This window comes from Fringilla coelebs, assembly GCF_963513975.1.
Source record: "Fringilla coelebs genome assembly, chromosome: 1".
In the NCBI taxonomy this organism is placed as follows: Eukaryota; Metazoa; Chordata; class Aves; order Passeriformes; family Fringillidae; genus Fringilla; species Fringilla coelebs.
In genome coordinates, this window is record NC_140028.1 from 21,008,753 (window position 1) to 21,032,979 (window position 24,227).

At 35.8% G+C, this 24,227-nt stretch overlaps 1 protein-coding gene across 8 annotated transcripts in view; it reads right to left on the reverse strand.

Moving 5' to 3' along the window:
- RIMS2 (regulating synaptic membrane exocytosis 2) overlaps positions 1–24,227 on the reverse strand; it is a gene marked incomplete at both ends in the record, with an annotated part of 444,787 nt that overhangs the window by 339,816 nt on the left and 80,744 nt on the right. For all 8 annotated transcript variants that reach the window (XM_084219774.1, XM_084219771.1, XM_084219776.1 and 5 more), the window contains one exon: positions 17,834–18,044. In XM_084219774.1, coding sequence (XP_084075900.1) covers positions 17,834–18,044 — 211 coding nt within the window. The remainder of the gene's footprint in view (positions 1–17,833; positions 18,045–24,227) is intronic.

A 24,227-nucleotide genomic window follows, 5' to 3' on the forward strand; every position in this document is an offset into this window, starting at 1 on the left:
ACCCACCTACTGCAAAAGCTGCACATCTTCTGCCTGCAATAGATGCAGCCATAGCTAACCCTGACAGAACAGCAGAAAATCTAACATTTAAAAAAAATTATATGTTTGTCAGTATTTTTGTTTCATGAATTTCAAAGTAGAATAGACTAAGGGTAAAAAAGCAACAGACCTAGTGACACCTTACACAGTCAGGTATATCCACCTATCAATATGCTGGAGAGAACAATTGTATTTAACAAAAGGAAAAAAAGAACAATGAAATAAAGCTCTTTTTTCTTTTTTTTTTTAATCCAATATCAAATAGTCCCCTTTTTTAGGAAGCAAATATGGTTAACTGCCTATACTTCTACTTTATTGATGTTTATATACTTCCATAAGTACTTCTTACTTCAAAGTAGCTACAAATTCCACATATGCAAGTCCTTCTGCTACTTCAGCAGTGGCAGTTTGGTGAATGCTTCCCCTTCTCTGCTAGCATAAATTAGCAGGCTTTGAAAGCATTATTAGTAAGAATTATCACCTTCCCTAAACTTATACTTTTTCAAACTTGCTCAGATAATTGTACCTAATCACCACTTCCTGCTTTATAGTTCTTTTGCATCATTCCCTCTGGCAGGAAAAGTTAAATACATCATGACAGATTTCTTCATGTACATATTCTGTGTATGTGACCTGACAGTACAAAGGAGTCATACTTTGATAAATCCTCCATGTTCTTTTAAACTCTTAGTATGATAATCCAGATGAAGCAAGAACAGCAAAAAAGTCATGGACAAAGTGTCTTGAAGAACATCAATCACTGAATTTCTCTTCAAAAAACAACCCACACTACAATTGCAATTTGCAGCTAACAACTAAGGCGTAGACTTTTCAAAGAATATTACTGAATTATAAAAAGAATTTTGTCCTGAAAAACTTTGCATCGGTATTTGAAGCTCTCGCAAGAATAAAAGGCTTCCTAGAAAGATATCCTGGAAACTATGTCTGTGCCTTAGAAAGGACATAGAATTTGCCTTTAAAAAACCATGTCATTTGTTGGGAATTCTTTCTAAATAGGCTGCATAGTTTTACATTTCAACTCACAGCTGGAAAGTCCTATCAATTTACCCTGTTAAACCACTGAATCTTACTATTGATACAGCTCCATGTGGCTTCTACTTCTCCCTTCATTCTTTCAGTATTTACTACAGACAATGTTGAAGGAAGCAAGTCAGCTCTGTGAGGACACCACATGCAGCCTACATAAATGGGCTAGACTAAACGTTTGAGGCTTTAGAAGGAAAAGTGGTTGCACAGGCACTTTTGTTGAGATTAAATCCTGACACAAGAGTTTCTTTATGCAAGAATTTTTAGTCTCCTCAGAAGGTCAAGTTATATGTGTTTGAATTGTCGGTTCTGGACCAGACCAAACCCACATTTAAGTCATTTAAGTCCATGGAAAGTGAAGATGGTGGTCTGTTTCTCTCTGATAAAGCTCTCTGTTTCTTCCCTAACTGCTAAGTGCAGGCTGTAACTGGTGGCACGTTCTCCTTTGAGTAAGGGCCTTACACAGCAGGCAGCCTTTGGGTGGACATGGGGCATGGACAAACTCTTTCCTAAGATGGCATCAGAATCCCATTCATAATACTAAATATATCTACAGCATTTTTTAAGCTTATGGTACAAGAAAATTGCAGAAGTCTAACATTCTAGGATCATAGCTATTCTATTTCAAAGTCTTTTATAAATAGCCAGTTAAGATAAACACATGAATAAGCTATAAAACAAAAACAACCATATTCATCCAGAAGGACTCTGGAAACACAAATTATGACCAAAAAAAATATTTTGCAATATGGTCAATATTAATAAAACACTTTCTTTTGAATAAAATATAGCTTTTTAGACATTTTTAATGAGTACTTGAGATTGGTGTCTGAATCTATACGCTGCATTTTTAACTAATTTTCACTTCTTGCTATACAACAATGTTAAGAACAATGCAAACAATTATGTTCCTCCCAAGTTACTGAGGCCAGACATTCACCACACGGAAAGTTTTCTTTGGCCACTCACAATGATGTCAATAAAAAATAGAAGTCAAACAAGGATTAGATAAAACTAAAAAATAATTTGAAGAAAAGTAGGAGGAATTTGCTTCACATCTACAGAGCAAAACCAATTTGTTAAAAAATATATATTCATCATGGTGTTATAATCTAAAAATTAACTAATATTGAATGCAAGGACACTAGGCAATTGCACACATTGGGAGAAATAGGCATTTGAATCCTATCTGCAATGTAGATTCTAATCCTTTTGAAAGATCCCATACTTTGTCTACCTAAAACAATAAGAAATCCAAATCCTTAACAGTAATAAATATCATCTTTCGCAATCACATGACCAAGTATCTGAGAGCAAGAACACCTTAATTAATCAGGTCATGACTCTGAAGTTATGTAGCAATTACACTGAAACTGAAAGATGGACAGGTTAAATGAACACTAGTGATTAACACTGACCAACTTTAAACATTTAAAGATAAATGGGAGGTACATGTATACATAGGAAAAAAAATTACTCAGATTCCCACTTAATAAAGATACACCTGGATTCTATCAGTATTAAAACATCGCAGGGATTTTTTTTTTGTGAAAGTATATTATCCCCCATATCAAACAGAAATCCTTTTAATATGTATTTGGTTTACAAACCTTTGGTGTTTTATTTCTTGCAGATCTAAAATGCTAAAAAGGGCTTGTGAACTACATGAGACAAATTCTCAAAAAGCCACAAACTAACACATATAAATTGACTGCAATTGAATTAGCTACCTGAAATCCAGGTTTTTCTGTAGATCTTCTTGATGCTGAATGATGGCATCTTTATAATAATTCAAACCAGGGAAGTTTTGATTTTTGAACACCCTGTTTATAGTTCATAGGTGACATCTTGTTTTAACATGGGATTTTTCACATTTACCTAAATTTTTCCCTGAATGCACTGAAGTTTAACACCTGCTAAAACTGTCTAGATAAGTGCACTCATACTAAGCTGAATAACTGTCTTGTCTGCGCATACAGTATTTCAACAGATGTTTATATCAACAGATGCTGGCCATGCAAATTCCATTTTTCACACAGCAGATCTAAAGAGCAAACAGATATTAACCCAGATGCAAGGCCTTTTTCATTTAATTCCTAAACCCTACCACTAAGCTGTTCCTTGAAGGCACTAGCTAAATAAAGCTCTAAGTAAACAGCTGAGGGGGGGAAAAACACCTTGGGAGGTTTGCTGCTTTACTCTGTTACTAGCAATGTCTTCATTATTTATATATATAGGCACTGGTTTCCAGCCACTAAAGCTGAATCTAGATAATTAAACATTTATACCATCCCCTGCTGTGCCATAATGTCTAACTGTGTCCAAAGAGTCTTAGGTGTGCTGTTACACACCTGGGACTGAAATGAGGAATTTGCTGAGCTACCTTTGATAAAGGTCTACACCTGGAACTTAATAGCACATGGTAATGTTTCTGAATATTGCAACAGGTGGCAAATAAAACTTACTGCTCAAGAAATGTTTCATCTTCTGGTTCCAGAATTGCTATTTGTAATTGCTCTTGCTCTATTAATTTGAACAAAAGTGAAAATTTATTGATGTGCTATAGTTTTTATTGTTATAGCAATGTTTCCACACGTGTTTTAAGACAAGATTATTTTAGGATAGCTTGAAGAAGAATTTAAATGGAAAATTAATCTATTTTGAATAATTTGAAGTTAAAAGATAAAATTCTATTGCTATCAGGATGAGAAAAATAGCTAGCAAAACAAAAACAGGTCACACTAATTTCACCAGACTCCCTCTAAATCACCCCTAGCGCTTTTCAGAAATTCAGTACACCTAAAACCAAACCAGCTACTTTTAATTTCTGTACTGTAAAATTACACCACCATAGTATATATGTGAAAGGATAAGGCTTATAGGAAGGACTAGTGTCTTTATAGGAAGGACTATTGTGGGTGAAAAAAAAATTATACAAGTTTTTGGGCATTGAAACACTTCTTCATCTAGTACAGAAGTACAAATATGACTGTAAAAAGAATTTCAGAGTCACTCATAGTCATTTTTTTCTGTATTTGCTCCTGTTCTTAAGCAAGAAACACATTTGAGTGTGTTCTTTAAGCACAGAGCACAGATAACGAAAGAAAAGTCTCCTTATGTGGATCTAAAACCCCATGTAGCCACTGGATTGAAATAGCTAAGACCATTTTCCAGCTACATCAAGTGCAGGAGTTGTTTTGTTTTTATTTTCCAATCAAATTTCAAGCAGAAGCTGGAAAAGGAGATTGGCAGTTCCTAGGAAGTCATTTCCCTTTCCTTGAACCGTGTGGAGGGTAAGCCAATGATCTGTGCATGAGAAAATAGGGCAATGGGCATTGCAGAAAAGGGAAAAAAAAGAGAAAAAAAGAAAAAGAAGAAAATAAAAAATTAAATCCCCCAACATCTCCAACTCAAAGAAGTTTATATAAAGTTGGACTATGGACTACAGTGTAGTGTATCTCCCTGCTCTTTGACTGTGATGGCAAACCAACAGTGTATTTTGGTATGACAGTAAGGCCCTAAAAGTTAGCAACACATGAGATCTAATTCAGAGGAAACATTTGTAAACCAATTTAACCATTAGTAGGAGGTATTTACTATGTATAGTCTTCACCAGGATTTCAGGCAAGTTTAAGTCTGCTACTTGCAGATTTAAAAACCTATGTATACTGACTACATTCTATTCTGTCACATCATGACAGTCCTGAAAACACTGAAAAAAAAGCTGGGTAACATATTTTGAGTAGAGGATGTCTCTTGATTGCAAGATAATTTTGACAGGCAAAAGGAGAACCTTTATGTTTGGCAATCCAATTTCAACCAAGAAGTTTGTTCACCTTCTGCTACTGCAGGTGTTTTCTGTTAGTGATCAAGGAAACAAGAGTCCAGTCTGAATGCAGAAAGATAAAGGAGAGCAACTTAGACAAATGGATATGTGAGAAACAGGATCAGAGAACAGGCTGGGACAAGTGGCCCAAGTGGATTCAGGAAGATCTAAGCTGCCAACTCTGAATGACTTTTAGAGATCCCAATCTGAAACACAATACTCAAGAGCTGAGGAAAATCATTAAGCTTCCCACAGCAAAGAGGTATCTCAGAAAACAATCCTATGTAATAGCTGGTACAGGAGACTTTTGTCAGAGGTATTCTAGGTATAGGAAATATTCTATAGTTTTTGTGAGTCTCTTTCTAAAAAAAATTATTTTTTCCAAATTTCAGTGATCTGGAAATCAACATATTTCTTTGTTAAAAAAGATACACAAAGCATACACAGGCCATGAAAATCTTGACGAGACTCTGAGTCTGTTTCTTCAAGACACAAAATCAGCTTGTTTCAAGTGTCAAGAACAGGGCAAGAGTTTCCCCAAACAGATATTTACAGTAGTAAGAAGGCAGAGGTAGGAGAAGCAAACGATGGCTTCTACAAATATTTCTCACACTTTTTCAATTCCAGATGCCAGAGTTTTCAGGTGCTGTGGAGGTACAGAACTACAACACTGATGGTTTAGAAATAATATGGAGCTTGGTTGGGGCCAAGACCTCTTCCGAATGGCAGAAGTAAAATGAGAAAAATTTTCTGTCTTTTTTAACAGTGAAATTTACACAAAAGTGACAGAAAACATTATCATCAACACCTAGGTCTCTCCTGACTGGAATAACAATGTTGATTACTTTGGAACATGGTAAAGTAAAACTGGGGAATAGGAAGTTTTAGCTGCAGTAAGATGAAGGGATAAAGAATAATGCCCTATGAAAATTGCTTTCTTATCCTTTCTACTACTGTAATTTTATATAGAATTGTTTTAGGAAAAAAAAGGTTTTAGGACTAGTGGAGGTTTCAGAATAGATTTTTAAATACAAGCTATTTGTCTGTGTCTTAACTATTTCAAAATTAATAACATTAGAAAGGTAGAAGACTTACTTCAAAGAAAGTGCCAAATATTTTATTTCCTTGCACAGGAAATAAAGACAGAATAGAAAGCAAATTCCCTTGCATTCTTCCTCAGGTTTATCCTTTATGAAATAATAAACAGTTTTGGTGAAGGCTTTGATCTGCAGCAGTTTAAAACAGATTCTCTAAAAACAAGTTCCTGGATCCACTGGAAGAGATGAATGAACCAAAAAAGTATCAGAAGCTCTGAGAGCCATGCCACTGCTGATTTCATGTCACTACAAAACTTGTCACTTGAAAACAAACACTTTAAAAATATGAATCAATGTATCTAAACCTCAAATGTCCATAACAAAACACTCCACGGGAATTTTATCAGCTTTAGAAAGCCAGACAATAACCAGCAAAGTGAAGGAACCCCATTTTCTCCTGTCAGCTCTTTCCAAAAATATATTAGGTTGCTTACTTATTTGTTGTCTCCAAAGTATCAGCGGTTACTTTAAAGTCATGGTCTCCAATGAAAGGTAAAAAGTCTTTAATTTCATTTAAATTCAGAATAAAATTCAGTAAAAATTTAGAAATTCTATTACTTTTTCATTTCCTACTATTTAAAATAAATATATATTTTTGCCCAAACTGTGTTGTACTTCCTAGTTCCTCATCAGTTTAATCACACTTTCCATGGTTTTCAGTGATAGTGTCATAAAATTTCACTATTCTAGCTAGCGGTGTTGCTCATTTCAATAAAGTTATTTGCTTAGGAATATAATTGTCAGAATCTAAGTAAAAGGGAGATATCATGTGTACCTTTATTTTTTACATCAACTTCATTTTTAACTGTCTTAATTGACCTTAGTTTCTCAAAGAAATCTCTACCTTATAGTCACATTTTGACTGAAAATTAGTGACAGAAATGCAGGAAATCTTTTAAAATGTACCTTTGTTTCTCAAAGAAAATCATCCAGAAGTTGGAAAAAATTCACACTATTTTTCAATTTTAAACATCAACTGTTTCCTTCTCAGATATGATCTTTTAAGCTTAAATTATTCCTTTCTGGCACACTGGGGTCTCAATTTTGTAAAAGTACTTCTTTATATACCTGACTAAGGAAGGACCGAGACTGAATTAAAGAGTCACTCCCATGTTATGTGTGGGAAGAGGTACAGTGAGCTGTAAACTCTGAAGCGCTATTTTTTATCATAGAACCATAGAACGGTTTGGGATGGAATGGACCTTTAAAGCTCATCTAGTCCAACTCCCCTGCCACGGGCAGGAACAGCAGGAACAGGAAGAGGTTGCTGAGAGCACCACTCCACCACCTCTCTCACCAGCCTCTTCCAGCATTTTACCTCCCACCCTCTAAAAACCTTCTCTCACATCTAAATAAACCAACCCTCCTTCAGCTGAAAACCATATTACCCTCTTCCTATTGCAGCAGGCCCTGCTAAAACTGTTTGTCCTCATCTTCCTTGTAGGACCTCTTTAGGTTCTGGAAGGCCGCTATAAGGTTTTCCCAGAGACTTCTCTTGGAATTGTTCAGCCTGGAGAATTGTCTCAGCCCTTCCTCATAGGAGAGGTGCTCTGATTCCTCTGATCATCTGGGTGACCTCCTCTCACCCAAGGACTCACTCCAAGGTCCATGTCCTTCCTGTGCTGAGGACCCCAGAGCAGGATGTGGCACTCCAGGTCGGGTCTCACAAGTGGAATAGAAGGACGTGTAGTATAAGTTCCCTTCTGTGCATGTTTAATGGTACAACACTAAAATACAGTCAGGATCCATGTCTAACTCCATTCCCCACCACCATTAATAGCACCAGTCAACTGCTCTATGCTTGTCCCAATTATTCAACTCCATGTGCAGTCCCAGCTTTTCCCTGCAATCTTAATCTTTATCAAAAGATGTAACAAGACTTCCACACTAAAATATATTTCTAACGCTTTACAGACCTGATGCTTTGAATACATCTCATTTTTCAAAGCTATTTTCTAAATTGGGTCAACAAACCATCAACAGTCACAAAGTATTTATCTAGGAGCATTTTCTATTGAACTTGCCATTCTATGGTTACAAAACACAGAATAGGCCTCCTAAGAAATACTGGAATTCAGACTTTCTACACTAACACTGGAAAATGAAGGATAAAAAATAATATTAAGGCTTCACTGGGTGTGTTAATATACTGGTAAATGCAGTAGCTTACAAAAAATACAGTTTACATTGAAGGTACCTATTTTGATACATTACACTGCATTCAATACACTAGGGCTTTTAACCTTACAGTTAGTAGTAAAATATAAAGAAAAATACCACTGCTGTTCTTTCTTTACAATGTTTATAGTTGAGGAAAAGCTGACTTAATATATTAATTTTTTTTTCTGCCTCCATAACTTCTAAAACATCTATTTCAAAATTAGCAGAAACAGACATTACATAAAGCAACTAAAGCCACTGTCCTTTTTCAAGGAAAAATCTATCTAGTTGATTGGCTAGAGAAATTCCTGTCCCTTTCCTCCTTAACACACGTACAGGGTAAAGCCAGATAATAATATAACCTTCACATGTTTTTTAAAATTTTATTTTCTAGGTGAATTTTGCATTTTATATGGCTCCAACATAGATGATATTCCAGGCATCAGTTGTTGGACTGACTGTGGGAATAAGCACTGTTAGGAATAAGCACTTGCAAAGTTATACAGAAAGGGTACATTCTTCAAGGAGAAAATTGTTCCTTTTCTTCATCTGCTTTTTGTATTCGACAGCTACCTCTGTATTCTACAAACTGCTGTTATTTCACAGCTTTTGCACTTTCACAGCCTTTTAACTGAGGGCCAAAAGAAAGCTGTGTACCCTCTAACAGACTGAGCCACCAGGAGATGGCCCACCTCAAATGTCACTTGCCTGCTACTAAAGATATGTCCTCAATGGTAACAACAGCACATGGCTTACAACTTCTGTGTGAAGAAAAGTATTTCTGAATCATAAATGCAAATGTGAGCCTTGGCACTTCTTTCAGGAAGAAAAGATTACACTTTATTTTAGAAAAAGCCATTCTCTGTATACATTAACTAAAAGTATATGAAATTTAAAGAAATTCTTTACTCCATCTAAATCAGGAACTTTTTTCCAAGCATTACAGGGCAAATTGTTTCTGTATTTTAAGTCCTTTAGAATACAGCAGAGTTTGATGGACATACAGATTTACACCAGCTCATGTAATTTTCTCATTTCTGTTATTTAGAAACCATTACACTAATTTGGTGAAAATACTGAAACATACCCAGGCTTGTTCCCAAATTCAGATTTATACTACCTTTTTAAACCTTGCTAAACTAAAAGATTAAAATAAAATATTTTCTCTGTGTGTATTATTATCAAGACAAACAGAATGTCAGTGACATGCATAACATTTAACATAATTTCGACATTATGCTGAATACAATATGTGCACTATATTTTAGGAAAGCCTAAAAACCAGTTTGGAAAAAAATTCATATTAGTGGATAACTCTATGATATCGCTGGTATATTCCTAAATGTTTAGGATAGATAGGTTTTCTTAATATTTACTGGTATCTAATTGTATTGTCATTGACAATCAGAACTGAACTACCATGCCAAAAAAATTACAACCTAAAAAGTGGAGAGCATACATATCAGTGATACAGAGTGGAAAGATCATTATGGTCACTTTATGCCACTTCTACAAGAACACAAATGAATTTTATCAAAGAAACACCTGTGACACAAATGACATTTAACTATTTTAAGCTGTGCACATATATTGCAAAAGCAAAGGAAAGGCAGGGGCATGCTCACAAAAGCTGCAAACAGAGAGGAATACCATGCATACTGTTCACAACAACTCACAGGTTATTAGTAAGCTATTTGAAAAACAGTTAAGCCTTTTATGCCAAGCATTGCTTTCATTTTAATGACAGTAATTCCCCTTGCCTTCAGTAGGAATTACACCTGTGTAAATGAGAGCAAATGTAGGGCAGGAAATAAGTTGACCATAAAAGAAAAGAACTTTAAACAGAAAAAAGGCTCTAACCACTTTGTCCTCCTGGAGTTCATATCCACGAAAGCAAGAAAGAAAAGACAGGGGGGAAAAAACACAAATAAGGAAAGAGTCACATCAATTTTGAAAGTAAGTACTAGAATTTTTAGTAAGACAAACAAATAAATATCAAAAGAAGTAATACATCTATTTCTTATTTTCCCTGGTGGTGAAGGAGATATAGTGAAAAATAAGTAATTTTAATAATTTTCATTATCTTTTCATGACTGAAATTGAGACTATCTTATAATAAAAATTATACAAAAAATGCTCAAAGGAAATAATTTTCATAAAAATAATTTGTGAGTCCTGCCTGAATTATCTTCACAAAAGAATGGGTCCTCTCATCAAAGGATGCAGCATTTAGCTCATACCTTGGACGCCAGTATTGCAAATTATAAGCATTCATCAATCCTTTGCACTTGCAAAGAATTAAGTGAAATTAAGAATGTTTGTTTGCTACAGACATCTAGAGGATATTCAAATGGCAAAGCTACATGTTAGTCACTCAAGAGATCTGTAAAATCTTAGAGTTATAAAGCACAAGGCAACAAAATTTGTCATAATTGTTTACTGCATCTCATGCCAGGTCTATAACACATATAGTTTCCTTTTCATACCCATCAATATTAAATAAAAACATTCCTATTTGTTATTTTCCTTGAAGAAATTGTCTTCCTAGCTGTCTAAGTTGTAAATGGAACAATACTTTAGGAAAAAAAATATTTTTAGTCAAAAATTCCCTATTTTACTGAATGAAGAATGATGAATTTTATCTGGTATTTTAATTTCACATGCCAATACAGAGACTAAATCTATGCACTTGGTTAAGCATTGGCTGTGCTGAGAATACAACTGCTTACCAAAAACGGGTGGCAATTAATTTTATAGATTTGTTGTTCCAATGCCTGTATGAAACGTAACTTTATAACATGTAACTCTTAGAGAAGGCTTAGGTTCCCTCCAATCCTAAACATACAAACAAACAGGAGAGAATACAACAGAGGCCAAACGAGACAGTCAGGCAATAAAACACACAATATACAAGGAGAACCTGAGATAGGCTTGTTTAGCCTAAAGTAGGCTGGGATAGGGAAGGATGTGGGAAGACAAGAGCTACTTCCATCCCTCAACTATTTGAAGTTTAGCTATAGGAAACACAATGACAGAATTTTCTTGAAGATGCACAGGAAATAAACAAAATGCAGCAATTAAGGTATTGTATTGCATGTAAGAAAAAAGGAAAATCACAAGAGTTGTTAATCTCTGAAAGATGTTGTCCAGTGGAGTTAGGGAGTCACTCTCCTGGGAAGTTTTTACAATTCAGTTGAATAAGGTCCTATAAACTTCATCTGCCTTCAAAGTTAATCCTGCATGGAGCAGGAGATTGGTCTGGAAAAACCTCCATGGGTCCCATCTGATCCAATTCATTCTATGATCCTATGTTCAGTGGCAAAAGATTAAAGTATTTTAAAAATGCTATAGGTTTTAGTGGTATTCTCAATTATGCAAATAGGAAATAGCATAGGAAGGTATCTAAATCACAGGGCATCCATGCCTTATCACTCTGGGTGCAGAGAGATATCTTTCTGCTCAGTCCCAGGTGGTCTCATAGTTTCCTAGCATGGTTTCCTCTCCCACTGCAGTAAGAAAGCAGCGTTCAGAGACATTTTATATGGAAACATCTAGAGCCTTTACTTCTCATCCTCACCTCTGAAGAAATACACTCTACTATCCAAGAGAATTACAATCCATAATTCAAAATCCTGTCATTCATACTTTGATCATAACAATAACTAAGACTTAATTCACACAATCAACCTATATTGAATAATGTCCAGGATGAAGGATCTCTTTTCAGAAACAAGCTACAAAATATAAAGACATGTGAAGAAGTTCAAGGCATGCCACCACAGTTTACCCAACACCTATGATTTCCTCCAGGCTCTCAGCGTCCTCCACACACACTGTCAAACATTCTTGAGTTCATAGCAATACACTGCAAACAATTATGTGATTGACAATCTGAAAGACAGCCTAGTCAGGCATTTCAATAGCAAAGACATTAGAGAAATCATTCCATTCAGTTTTCAAAGAACAGGGGTATTTGTCCTGTTTCACATGAAAATGCAGGTATATTTTAACAGTGGTTTTAAGGAGAAAGGCCTTACGTCCATGAGTATTCAGACACACAAAAATGTTAGCAAAATTAGTGGAACTCCATCCTATACTCAAAAAAAAACCCTAGATGGATTCTGTATTTATCCCTTATCCTTTTTTAAAAAGATCTGTTACAAGGTCAATCTGGCATCTGACTCCATGAGCCAAAGCTACTCTTCAAGACTGTATGTTTCTCACTTTAATTGCCTAAAATTATAAGTCTGGGTAAAACTGTGTGTTCTTCACTGTATCAGGATCATAACAACCTCTAAGGTTTATGAAAGCTTTATAGTGAAGAGTTCCAACACATAGCCTCTGTTGAAATTGAGACCATCATTTTCTGTTTATTGAGATCAAAAGAGCTATGAAATGTAAATAGTTTCAAATAAATAAAATTAATAATAGAAATAGTTTGTGCAGTTGTAATTTGAAGGGACTGATCATGTCCACATAGCTTGTATCAAAATCACAGGGGTTTTTAACAATCAAGATAATCTGAAGAATCAGTACAGAAATGCAGATTCTGAATATTAGTTCTGCTAGGTATTATTTTGCAAGTAAAGTTTACAGACTGGAAAGGAGCAATATCTCCTGGTTCAAAATGGTATTTGTGCAAGGTATTAACTCTCAGCATTAAATGCAACAATTTGAAGTGTTTTGCTGAAGGGTTATGCTGGGGCAGCACCACTTCTATAATACTCTCCCAGCAGAAACAGAGTCAGCAGCTCAGCCAGGGCCAGGAGCAGGCAGAAAGGGAGCCATGAGGCAGGTCATGCCCTCACCTGCAGACCTGTGTCCCACAGCCTGCACCCACGGGGAACCCAGGGATAAGGCCCAGGGTCAACAAAGAATCCAGGTCCTCAGCAGGGTCCATGGTGAAAAGGCAGAGCTGAGGCAGCCCAGGAAGCCAAGCCAATAGATCAGGCTCAGTGAGGGAACCATCCAGGCAGCTGCATGGCTGAGGCAGGGACCAAGGCTGGGCACTGAGCAGCTCCAAGGCAAAGGACTGGAGCTCCCAAGGGAGCTGATTGCAAATCATCCTCACACAGCTCTTTCCCCAAGGCTGATCTCCCAGGTTACAGCTACACCACATCAGAGAAGCCAAACTCCTCCAGGAAAGGAGTGGGGAAAGCTACTAAGGGCCATGAAGTACAGCAGCTGAACTGTAGTCCTGATAAGTGTGGGTATAACTTTCAAAAGAATAAAGAGGTTGATCACCTCAAATAAAAGAGGGAGGGTTGATCATTTCTAAATGATCATCACTTGGAGATATCTAAACTATCATAGATATTCCTATGGCATTAATAATGGTCCAATATAATCAGGACCAGATTTAAGTCTTCAACAAGATCTGATAATACAAATTCTATTCTATCCATGGGGAGACTGAGATGTGAAATTCATCCTAATGAGAAGCATAACTTTTACACCCTCCAATTGAGAATTTACAGCTTCTGAATAAGAAGTGGAATGTCTTTGAAATAATTTAGCCCTGACTTTCCTTTCTTTTTTTTCAAAGATATTTGTTCTCTAGAGAGATTATAACAGTTGCAGGTTATCAGTTTTTACAGGTGTTACATGGATTAAAGTGAAAAGAAAAACCACACAAACTGTTTAGAGGAACCCTCTCCTCACGTTTGCAGTGTTATGCGTCTTTTGTAGAGAAATGCAAAGTCAAACCACATCTCCTAAAGGCCAACTTACTTGTATGCAATAATAAATCATGGAGTTTATTCCAAATCCTAGTGACTTAGAAAACCTGATTGTGACAGACTAATTCTTTGGTTCTTGCTAATTCTCAACAGAATGGAAAGGATTATGCATTACCACAAGTATGCTACAATTTCATGTTGCAACTCCATACAGATCACATTTAAGTCCAGCAGTTAGAATCATTCAGTAAAGGGAACTTGGTGGTTTTTTTCAAAATCAAACAACCCCAGGGAAATAATCAGAATGCAAAGCTTGCACTGAACCAGGAGAACTGAAAGAAGTTCCCCACTGACACCTTGCTTGTTTCCCATGTTGGTTTTGCATCCTATAAAACAACTGAAAATCTCTCACTTTTGTTCTTCAAAGACAAAGAAAGAAGGATGTTTCAGTGGCTCCAAGTGCTAGTAAGTTGCCAAATACCCTGAAAGAAGGTATTCAGCATGCACTAAGTTAACTTTCCAGAAAAGCATTTTTTCCTTTCTATACAAGTAAAAGATTGGTTCAGTGAACTGCCATACTGAGGTGTTAAAATTTAGATTCACTGCACTCAATGTTGTATCAAATCTGGAGGCTGGATTTTTCCAACATTTTAGCATTGCGATTTCTCACCTGCATAAACCTCATTCTGTTGTCAACTGACTCATTCAATGTGCATTTCCCTATATAAATTAGTATATAATTTAAAAAAAAGAGAACAGGAGTTTATTTTATGTATCAGTGGTACTCTTATTACTAAGAACTATTTCTGCTTGCTCTCACATGATTTATTATTTAAATTTTAATCAATCTGAAACTGTTCATAAACATAAAAGATGACTGTTCAAGGTTTTTTTACTCCCTTCAAATTTAATCCCCATTTAGCTAAATACACTATTCACCAAGATAATAAATTGTACAGAAGTGCTACCAATAATTTTTATTTGTTTGAGCCAGAAGGAACTCTCACATAATGATAATTTTTCTACAGCTTGAATTGAATGCTAATGCCTATATATTTAAGGCATTTTAATGAAACTGAAAAAGGAATAAATCATCCAAACATTTTAAGAATCCTAATGTAATGCTTTAGCAACAGTCAAAACATTTTCCACTCCCTGCTCCTGCTCATGGCCAAGAACCTTGAAAGCAGTAGTCAGCCTTGAGGCCTTTGAAAGAGGAGCATTCTTTGCAATTCTCCATCATCTGAGGTGCATCCTGCTAATACTGGTCTGTATTAAACAATTTAGCAGAAGAATCTGGAGTAAAAGGCAGGAGTTTAGCTTGAAACTTGATATTATGAAGATCTTAAACAGATCCGCCAAAGAACATTTCAGACAGCATAAGTATCACCTTATAAGATGACACCTTAAGTATCACCTATATAAGGTCCAAAGCAGACATATATATGTATATATATAGTGTCAAAAAATGCCTATAAAGACCAAAAAAGGCAAATTTAAAATAGGAAGTTATTAGAAGTCATCCTCCAAGAAACTGAAGGTGTATTCAGAAAAGAAGAGATAAGAATGAATTCTGGTAGACCAAAATAGTTTTAATAGAATAGTTAATGTAGGCATAAAGCAGGGAGACTGCCACAGTCTTTCTGAATTAGATCTTTTTTTGTTCATATTCACAATGATTAGGAAGGTATTTACTCTAGAATATTATTTTATGCAGAATAAACTGGAGGACATACTTTGAACTGATATTTCAGAAAAGAAGCTATAAAATGAGTCAACAAAAAAAAAACATATTTTTTTGATTAAATGGTAGTTAGTGTAAAGAATCTCCAGTCTAAAATAATTAGTAACTGTAATACAGTCTTTCACTGATAAGAAGTATAAAAGTTGGCAAAAATATCAAAATATTTATAAGGAATTTCAGCATTATAACAATTGAAGAATAGGCAAATGAGTCTGACATCCACATTGGACAGATTTTTAGAAACTCAAATACACAATAAAATTACAAAGCATATGAATAAATTATGATAAAATGTGGAGAAGTCAGAATGGATTTAGTAGAGGGACTTCACATCTGTTACATGTATTAGAATTCTTTCAAGTAGTCACAGAGAAAGTGAGAAAATGGGATTTAGTCCTACTGCTCAGCTGGGATTACAGGCTTTTAAAGAATCTCAGCTGCCACTGAATAGGAATAAATTCATCCATGAGAAAACTTAATTAATGAAAAGACAAGAAAAAAAACAGGAATAAATGATCAGGGTTTTTTTAATCAAAAGTTTTCACCAGCAAAGCCTCACAGGAGATGAGTCTAGAGATACTCTGTTCACCTTTATTCATAAATTATCTAGAACAAAAATGAATGAGGTGCAGGACAGCCTCACACTAAATTAGCAAAAGTAATAGAAGAAAATGCCAGCTGAGAAGTGTTGCAGAACAGTCTCAGACTGAATGGAGAAGTTGACTTACTGAAAGACAGATTTGGGTTAGACAGTAAGAAAAGCTATCTGTGGTGAGCATGGTGAAGCAGTGGAATTACCTAAGACTCTGTGGAAGAATCTCATTGGAAATCTGTCAAGAGAAGTCAGACATATATGTACTTGTCAAGTTCAAATGATCCATCTCAAGGAGAATCTAAATGGTGTATCAGAATGTGTCATTAGGAAATGAAGCATTCTTCCTAATGCTATGTTTCTAAGGATGTAGGCATAATGACTCTAATGTCTGTCCTAATTGGCTTTTGTAATCAGATGAAATGAATACAGAAATTATCTCTCTTATTACTAGCAACATGACTTAGTCAGTCATTAGGAAAAAAACAAATAAAATATATAAACCCACTGAAGGCAGCATTTTTAAGTTACCTTAATGGAAACCAAGACAATTTGACACATTTACACATAATCTCAGTTACTTTAAGTATCAGGAACTATTATTAATTTTTTTTTATTTTATACTCTGTTAATCAAAAACTGCAGTCCGTTATTTAAACCCACTTTTCAATCTTAGGCCGAGAAATACATAACATGCATAATATTGTCTCCTACCTTACAAAAGATAATATTTACCAATTGGATGGTATTTGCAATGAGCATATTAATGAAAAAAAATTTACTTATGTAAATTAATTATATAAAAATATTACATGAATAAACATTAAAAAAATAAAATTGTATTGTTTACAAAATACGTATTTTCAAAAAAGACTAGCGTAATACTTCTTCAATATTGCCAAATGTCTTCTACAAGTATCTGTCAGAATCTGAGAAAGATTCTATGTATCAGATCTGAACATTTTACCTAAAATGTTGAGTAAAATGATCTCAGAAGTCTTCTGTGATTACATTAGTTGTGCTGAATTTTTTACTCTATCCTTCAGCTTTTTTAAGGATTCAGATTGCTGGTTTACCACTTGTTATGCAATAAACACCAGCATATACAGAACAATATGTCTTAGTGCATTTAATTATTTCCCAGATATAGGTTAACATTTGCATATGTACGCACATATAAATATGCATAATGTGTGTGGATGTGTACAATGGCTTATAAATATTTTAAAGCACAATATTATATTATATAAAATGTTCTAACACTAATTTTACAATAATCAAGGACAGAAGAGCCTGGGCAAGCAGGAAAGAAACAAATCCTCGCTCTACCACGTAATAATCAATATCTCAATATTAGCATCATTAGATTACTGGATATACTTCTGTTTCTCAAATAGAGACTCATTCTCCAATCAAAGAAATGTACTTGTTAGTCAGAAAAGGATATCCATTAACTTAAAAGCCATAATCACAAATTCATATGCAATTGGAAATTACATGAAATGAGGACAGATATCTTAAAAGGCCCTGGAGTAGATTTCTCCTTGAAGGAAATCTGTTTCAGTAGTTATGTGATTTGGGTTCACAAGCAATGAGTCAGAGACCCTGAGTTTAAGAGGAGCCTGCAGTTCAGCTCTCACAGCTCCATACCTTGTTGGACCGCAGAGACACTCTTCCTCCGCAGCGCGCGCAGAACTTCGTTTGGCAATAGGAACAGTTATGGCCACAGCCATCAGCAAATTTGGTTTTGTGGCAGATGCCACAGGTTGGGGCATCACCCTTCTGCTCCTGGTGCTGCTGTGATTCTTCACCCATCTTCTTCACTTGCTCCTTATACATCTCAAACTGCTGATGTAATTTTCTGCAGAATAGAAGAGATCATTAGTTGTTGTTTACCTTTGCCCACAAATACTTCACAGCCACTAAACAGTAATCATTTTTACAAATCAGAGATGAATACTCTAGTAAAGCAAATATATTTAATTTATGATGCTCCAGAAGTATTACATTCAGGATTATTTCTTTTTCATTATAACTAAACTCTAGGAGGAAGCTCAACATTGATAATATTGAGCCCACAGTCCAGCTGTTACAAAGAAATGTAACTTTGCTTTAGTATGGGACCAGATGTTTGCTATAAATACAACAGCTGGAAACACAGGATAAGTGATCCAAGAGCCCATGGTGCTAAACAATAAACTGGCTAAGAGGAGGGAAAAAAATCCTAATTAATTCTTTAAAGTATACTTCTATCTAATTCCACAAGATAGATGCAAATATCTTTTCTTGATCTAGCTTATCTTCATTTATCTAACAATACTGCATAAAATAATGATTCCAAAATTATTTTCAATTACTTTTCAATCACCAGGTTTAAGCCCATAATAAGTTACCTCATATTAACAAATTATTATAAATCATTTAAGCCATTCATATCATTGGATAGAACTCTCATCTCATGTAAAATGTAAAGTAGAAGACAGCCTTAGGTGTAAAACCCAGGAAAAATTGCTTAAGATACACACATACATTTACCATCTATTTCCATAACTAGAAACAAATGCAGTCAGTGGCCATGAGTGTCCAGAACTGCAATGTTAATTTATCATGTTAATCCATCCATATTTCTGAGTCCACAATCATCAAATCTCATTACATGATAATGGGAAGTGTCTCATGCTGACCAAACCTACAGACACATCTAATGCTCTGTAACAGTAGTTTTCCTCAAAAGCTCTATTTCTAAAGGTAAATGATGTCATGGGAAATTTAATTTTCATTGTAAACAGCCATAATATTTTAGCTTTTGCAGATTCTGAAAAAGATGGGAAGGGTGACATTGCATATCACAAGAGTTTCAAACCCATTGAGAAAAAAAAAAGAACTTTGACTACTCTCTTTTTTAGTTATAAGGGTATGAACAGTGATATTTAAATTCTTAGCATGGAATTCAACTTGCCTAATTTTGCAATCAAGACTGTAAAGTTTAGCGAATTAAAAGTTATTTATCTAATTTAGGCAGATTTTTTTAGTTCCCTGAATAAGTTCAGGCAAAACCCAAACAATTAAGCGTTCTTTATGAAATATTAAAAAGGCAACATAAGACCAAAAAGAAAAAATTGCAAAAGGCATTTATTTTTCCTTAGAATTATTCTTCTAGAGAATCTTAAGTTACACACACATGAATCATAAGATAGAACAAAAAATAACCTCCTAGAAAACAACTAAATCCAGGAGACCAACTTCCTTAAGCATAAATATATAATTTATATAGATCACATATAAATTAATGATGCAAAACTATTTCATCAGAATTTTCAGAGGCACCTACCAAAAGAAATACTACACAAGCCGGTTAAAAATTAACTTAAGCAGTTATTTACCGTGGATATTCACACATATGGCAAGAATTGTTGGGATTTACTTTGTCTTTCAGGAAAACTAGCCTAAGAATGTACTTTACATCAGACCACAGAGGAATTGTAGGAACAGGCAGGCAGCTCCCTCTCTCCAGCAGGAAGGACAGGAGGCTGGAGTCATTTCTCTCCTCTGTACTAACCTGCTGCCTGAGCTCCCAGCTGCCACTGACCCCTTCACAGGAGGAGGGAAAGAGGGTAACTTCATTTGCTCATGTGTCACTTTCCTGTGTACCTGCCCTTGTCACTTCGAGATCAATCCTGAGTCCAGCACTGTGGACTCCCAGCAGCAGTGGCTCCCTCTTCCCTCGCTTTCAGCCCTTTCCCACCTGCACCAGCAGGGAGACGGGGTGGTCTGAGACCTCTGCAGGAGGGATGGCAGAGTTGGCATTGCCCTAAAAGCCTTTTGGGCATCAGGAGTAAGGGGCTTCCTCTGCCTTCTCCCTTCTGCCAAAGAGCTCACTGTTGGGTGCTCTTTGTTGAATGGGGCAAGACACGAGTTACTAACAAGCAAGAGCTGAATGAAGTTGAAAAAAGTGGAAGTCTGGAAACCTGGCACATTTCCGTTTTTACACTGACAACACTATATAATTGGTAGTTGGTAGTCTGGCCTGTTTCCATCAGTAACACATGTAATCTCTGAGACCTTGCCTGCCTTTTAATTTTGCTTAACACTGCATTCTTCATTTAAAGCATATTATCTATGCTGAACTCCAAGTTTATTTTTAGGCTGCATTCAGTTTTGTGGCTTCCTTATAATCTACAGCCTTTGTTTGTATGATTACTTGCTTACCAGTCTCACTGATGCATAAAAAGCACAAGGCTTTTGCCAAATCTTAAGCCTCATGTACTGAAATAATTTCACTTGTATTTCCTCTTGAGCACAAGAATCTATGTAAAGGTCATAACTTTTCTTTTAAAGTATAAACTTTCCAAGGTTATATGGAGTAGTTTTCCAAAATCCTTGTTCTAATAGGAAACACATCATCTGCCAAAATTGTTCCTTATTACATCTTTTTTCTATTTTGAGAAAAATATTACATGTACTAATAGCTGTCAGAAAAAATTAAACAGAGAAGACAAGAATCTATGAAATATTCAGTTAGACAAAATATGTGTTCTATTTATCAAGCAGAACCATCTGAGATGAATAAGTACTCAAAAAAATACAGGGTACTCATTTTAGGAATTTCATTTTTAAAATTTTGATCTATTTTTTTGGATAAATAATTAATTTTTTATCATCCAGCCTGCACAGGTTTGAGCCAAAATTTAAGCTAAAAACACACAGCAATAATTAGGTGTTCAGAATAGCACAGTATCTGAAACACATTTCGCAAAAACTTTATAATGTATACTTTTCAGAAAACATCATGCAAAATAAAATTCCATTTTGTTCAAGCTGTCTGCAGTCATTGCTGCCTGAGGGGCTCAGAAGTTCACTTACTAGGGAAATGAAAGTAAGTACCAAGGCAAACTTCAGAGACTGAAGCCAAACTCAAGTATCCCAAAACGACAATTTCCAGTCCCAATATCCAGTGAGTTACTCTGTTAATGCAAGAGGTCAAGAGCCATCCATGACAGTTTAGGTTGGAATAGACTATTAAGATCATTGAGTCCAACTGTTCACCCAGCACTGCCAAGATCACTGCTGATCTATGCCCCCAAATGCCACATCCACACACCTTTTAAATACCTCCAGGGATGGTGACTCAAACACTTCCCTGAACAGCCTGTTCTGATGCTTGAAAACCCCTTTCCATGAAGAATTTTTTTCTTCATATCCAACCTACACCTCCCCTGGTGCAACTAGAGGCCATTTCCTCTCATCCTGGTTACCTGAGAGGAGAGCCTGACCCACACTTGGCTGCACTCTCAGGCAGACAGCAATAAGGTCACCCCTGAGCTTCTTTTTCTCCAGGCTAAACAACCCCTGCACCCTCAGCTGCTCCTCATGGGACTCCAGAGCCTTCACCAAATTCATTGCCCTTCTCTGGACACACTTCACCACCTCAATGTCACTCTAGTAGTGAAAAAATGGTTCTGCCCAAGAATTGTATTTTGGGCCAAAATTTTATCCACAATGAAAAGCCTTATTTTTAGACATGATAGGGACTTTTTTTGTTTGTAAATCCAGATAGTTATATTAGATCATAATTAACAGCTCATTTAAGTAGAAAACTCAGAAATGCATACACATGACCCTTATATAAGTGTATTTTGGCAATGGCCCCTATAGCACATGCCATCTATCTGTACTGATGCAAAGTCTCACTCCTTCACTACATTTGTTTCAAAAATACAAGTATATACTTTAACAACTGCTATAAATTTTAGAGGAAAAGGAGAAGCTGGCATGAGTTTACAGACACCTAATGATACTGAAATTTTAGTATGGGAAACTGGCAATTAAGCTCTGTTCTTGTGAGAATTACTTCCCTGAACCACACTTGTGTCGGCTGGAAGTTACAGTGGTGAAGTTCATGAGGCCTTTATGACTAGACAAGTTTGTTTTTCTTTAAAAAGCATATCTGAGATAACTTCGTAGAAGACATTTCAGTGTGAAAAGCAACTGTTTGTAAGAATTTGGATTGCTCTGCCAGCATCAAGATATAGGTTGCATTGGAATATTTGCTTTGATCTGGAACAGAGTTAATTTAATTCTGCTTTTCCTGATTGCCCACACCTTTCCAGAAATGAAAAATTCAATATCAGTCAAAAGGCAGCAAACTGTGAGACTCTCCTGATCCATGCCAAAGGCAAGTAAGAAATGTAAGTTTATTATTGACATTTTATTACTGTAAAGTAGTTTTGATTTTCTCCTCCCCTCTAGAAATACCCCTAAAACTTTCAGCATTTTACAAAAAAAAAAAAAATTACTGACAAGAAGTTCTGAAACTATACCTACCTCCCAAAAGTTCACATAAATGTTTCTGAAAATTCTAAATCTGCTAAAAATATACCATTAGAGGGGCAACTGTTAAGAAAGAATCCAGGATGTTTAGGCCAGATGGAAGCATAGAAGCTGCTTCTCATTTCCTCATTTCTCTCTCAAAGTTTTCTTACAGATGTAGCACTTGCCTCATTTCATATTCCCAGGAGCACGGATGTGGCTTCAATCCAGCTTCAAAAAGGGTTTGTTCACTTTCAGTTCTGCCAAGTCCATTCAATTAACAATTTTTCTGCTGGTGGCAATGACTGGTAGCATATGACATTCTTCCTGTACTGTACTCCTGAAGTTCCTGCTTTTACAATTGTGCCAGATAACCTGTCACTGCCTACACCCACTTCTTAATGGATATTACCCATATATATATAACCCCATGTGTTAGTAGAGGTTGGGAAACAGCTGAACAGCAGTTCTGCTGATAAGAACCCCTGGAATGGGTTGGAAATGGGCAATGGGTGGAAACCAGGCAATGAGCCAGTGCTGTGTGTGCTTTCATTACAAATTGGACAAGTTACATATGGGTCCATGTTAGCAAGAGTATGAGCAGCAGATTAAGGGAAGTTATTTATTCTCCTTGACTGGTACTGGCCAGGCTGCACCTGGACTATTGTGCCCAGGTTGGTGTCTGCCTGTTTTTGATGGATATGGACAAATTGGACACGTTTGGAAAGTCCAGTTTGTCAACAAAAAAGAAAATGATTGTGTCTTTGCTCAATCCAGTGAAGAGGAATGGACTAAGGAGTGATAGCTAGATTAGATAGCTAGTCTGAAACTAGCTATCTAATCTAAACATTACCTGAAAAGAAAAATTACAGAGCCAAATTCTTCCTAGTAGTCAAAAATCCAAATTGAGCAGCAAAAGGCACTAACATGGCACTTTGTGAGGGGGTTCAGGCTGGGCATTAGAAGCATGTACATTTGGAAGGCAACGCAGAACTGAAAAGAGTTGTCCCAAGACACTGTGGGATCACTATGCTTGGAGCTTTTCAAAACTTGCCCAGATAGAGCTCCAGTTGCCTTAACTGAGTCTTGGCAATAGCCATGCTCTGAGCAGGAGGTCAGTTCAGAGATTCTCTTCAGAGAACATTCCTGTTGTTACATTATTGGCAAGAGCTTTATGGAATCAGACAAGAGATATGAAGTATAAACCTAGGCAGAATCATAAGGAAAAATATTCAACAAGAACTATTTGCTTTAGCAAAAGAAAAAAAGTAACCACTTTTACTAACAGAAAACCCCAGATCTTTATTTTTTTCAGAAACTACTGTGAGAATAGCTCTCTCAAAGTCTGACCAATGACCCCACATTTTCTTTCAACTCTATGAAGTGCAAAGGGCAGAAAAACCTTGAGCTTATGCTTTGATATGGATATGCATAGGCAGTAAAATAGAAATGAAAAATAAAAAAGAAAACAATATGCAGCAATGCAAAATAGGACATTTCTTAATTGAAAAATGATGATTTTTGCCAGTATTCAATTGAAATGAGAAAGGGCATCACAAAAAACTCCACCTCAGAAGACCATGATTCTGCTCTAAGTCCACCAGATAAAGAAAAATTATTAAGCAACCAAAGACTCAAATCTAACTTCAAACAAAAACCTTCCATCTAATTCTACTTGAAATTAATGGGTTATCATACCCAGGCAGATAACACAACTAGAGTATTGAAGCCATTC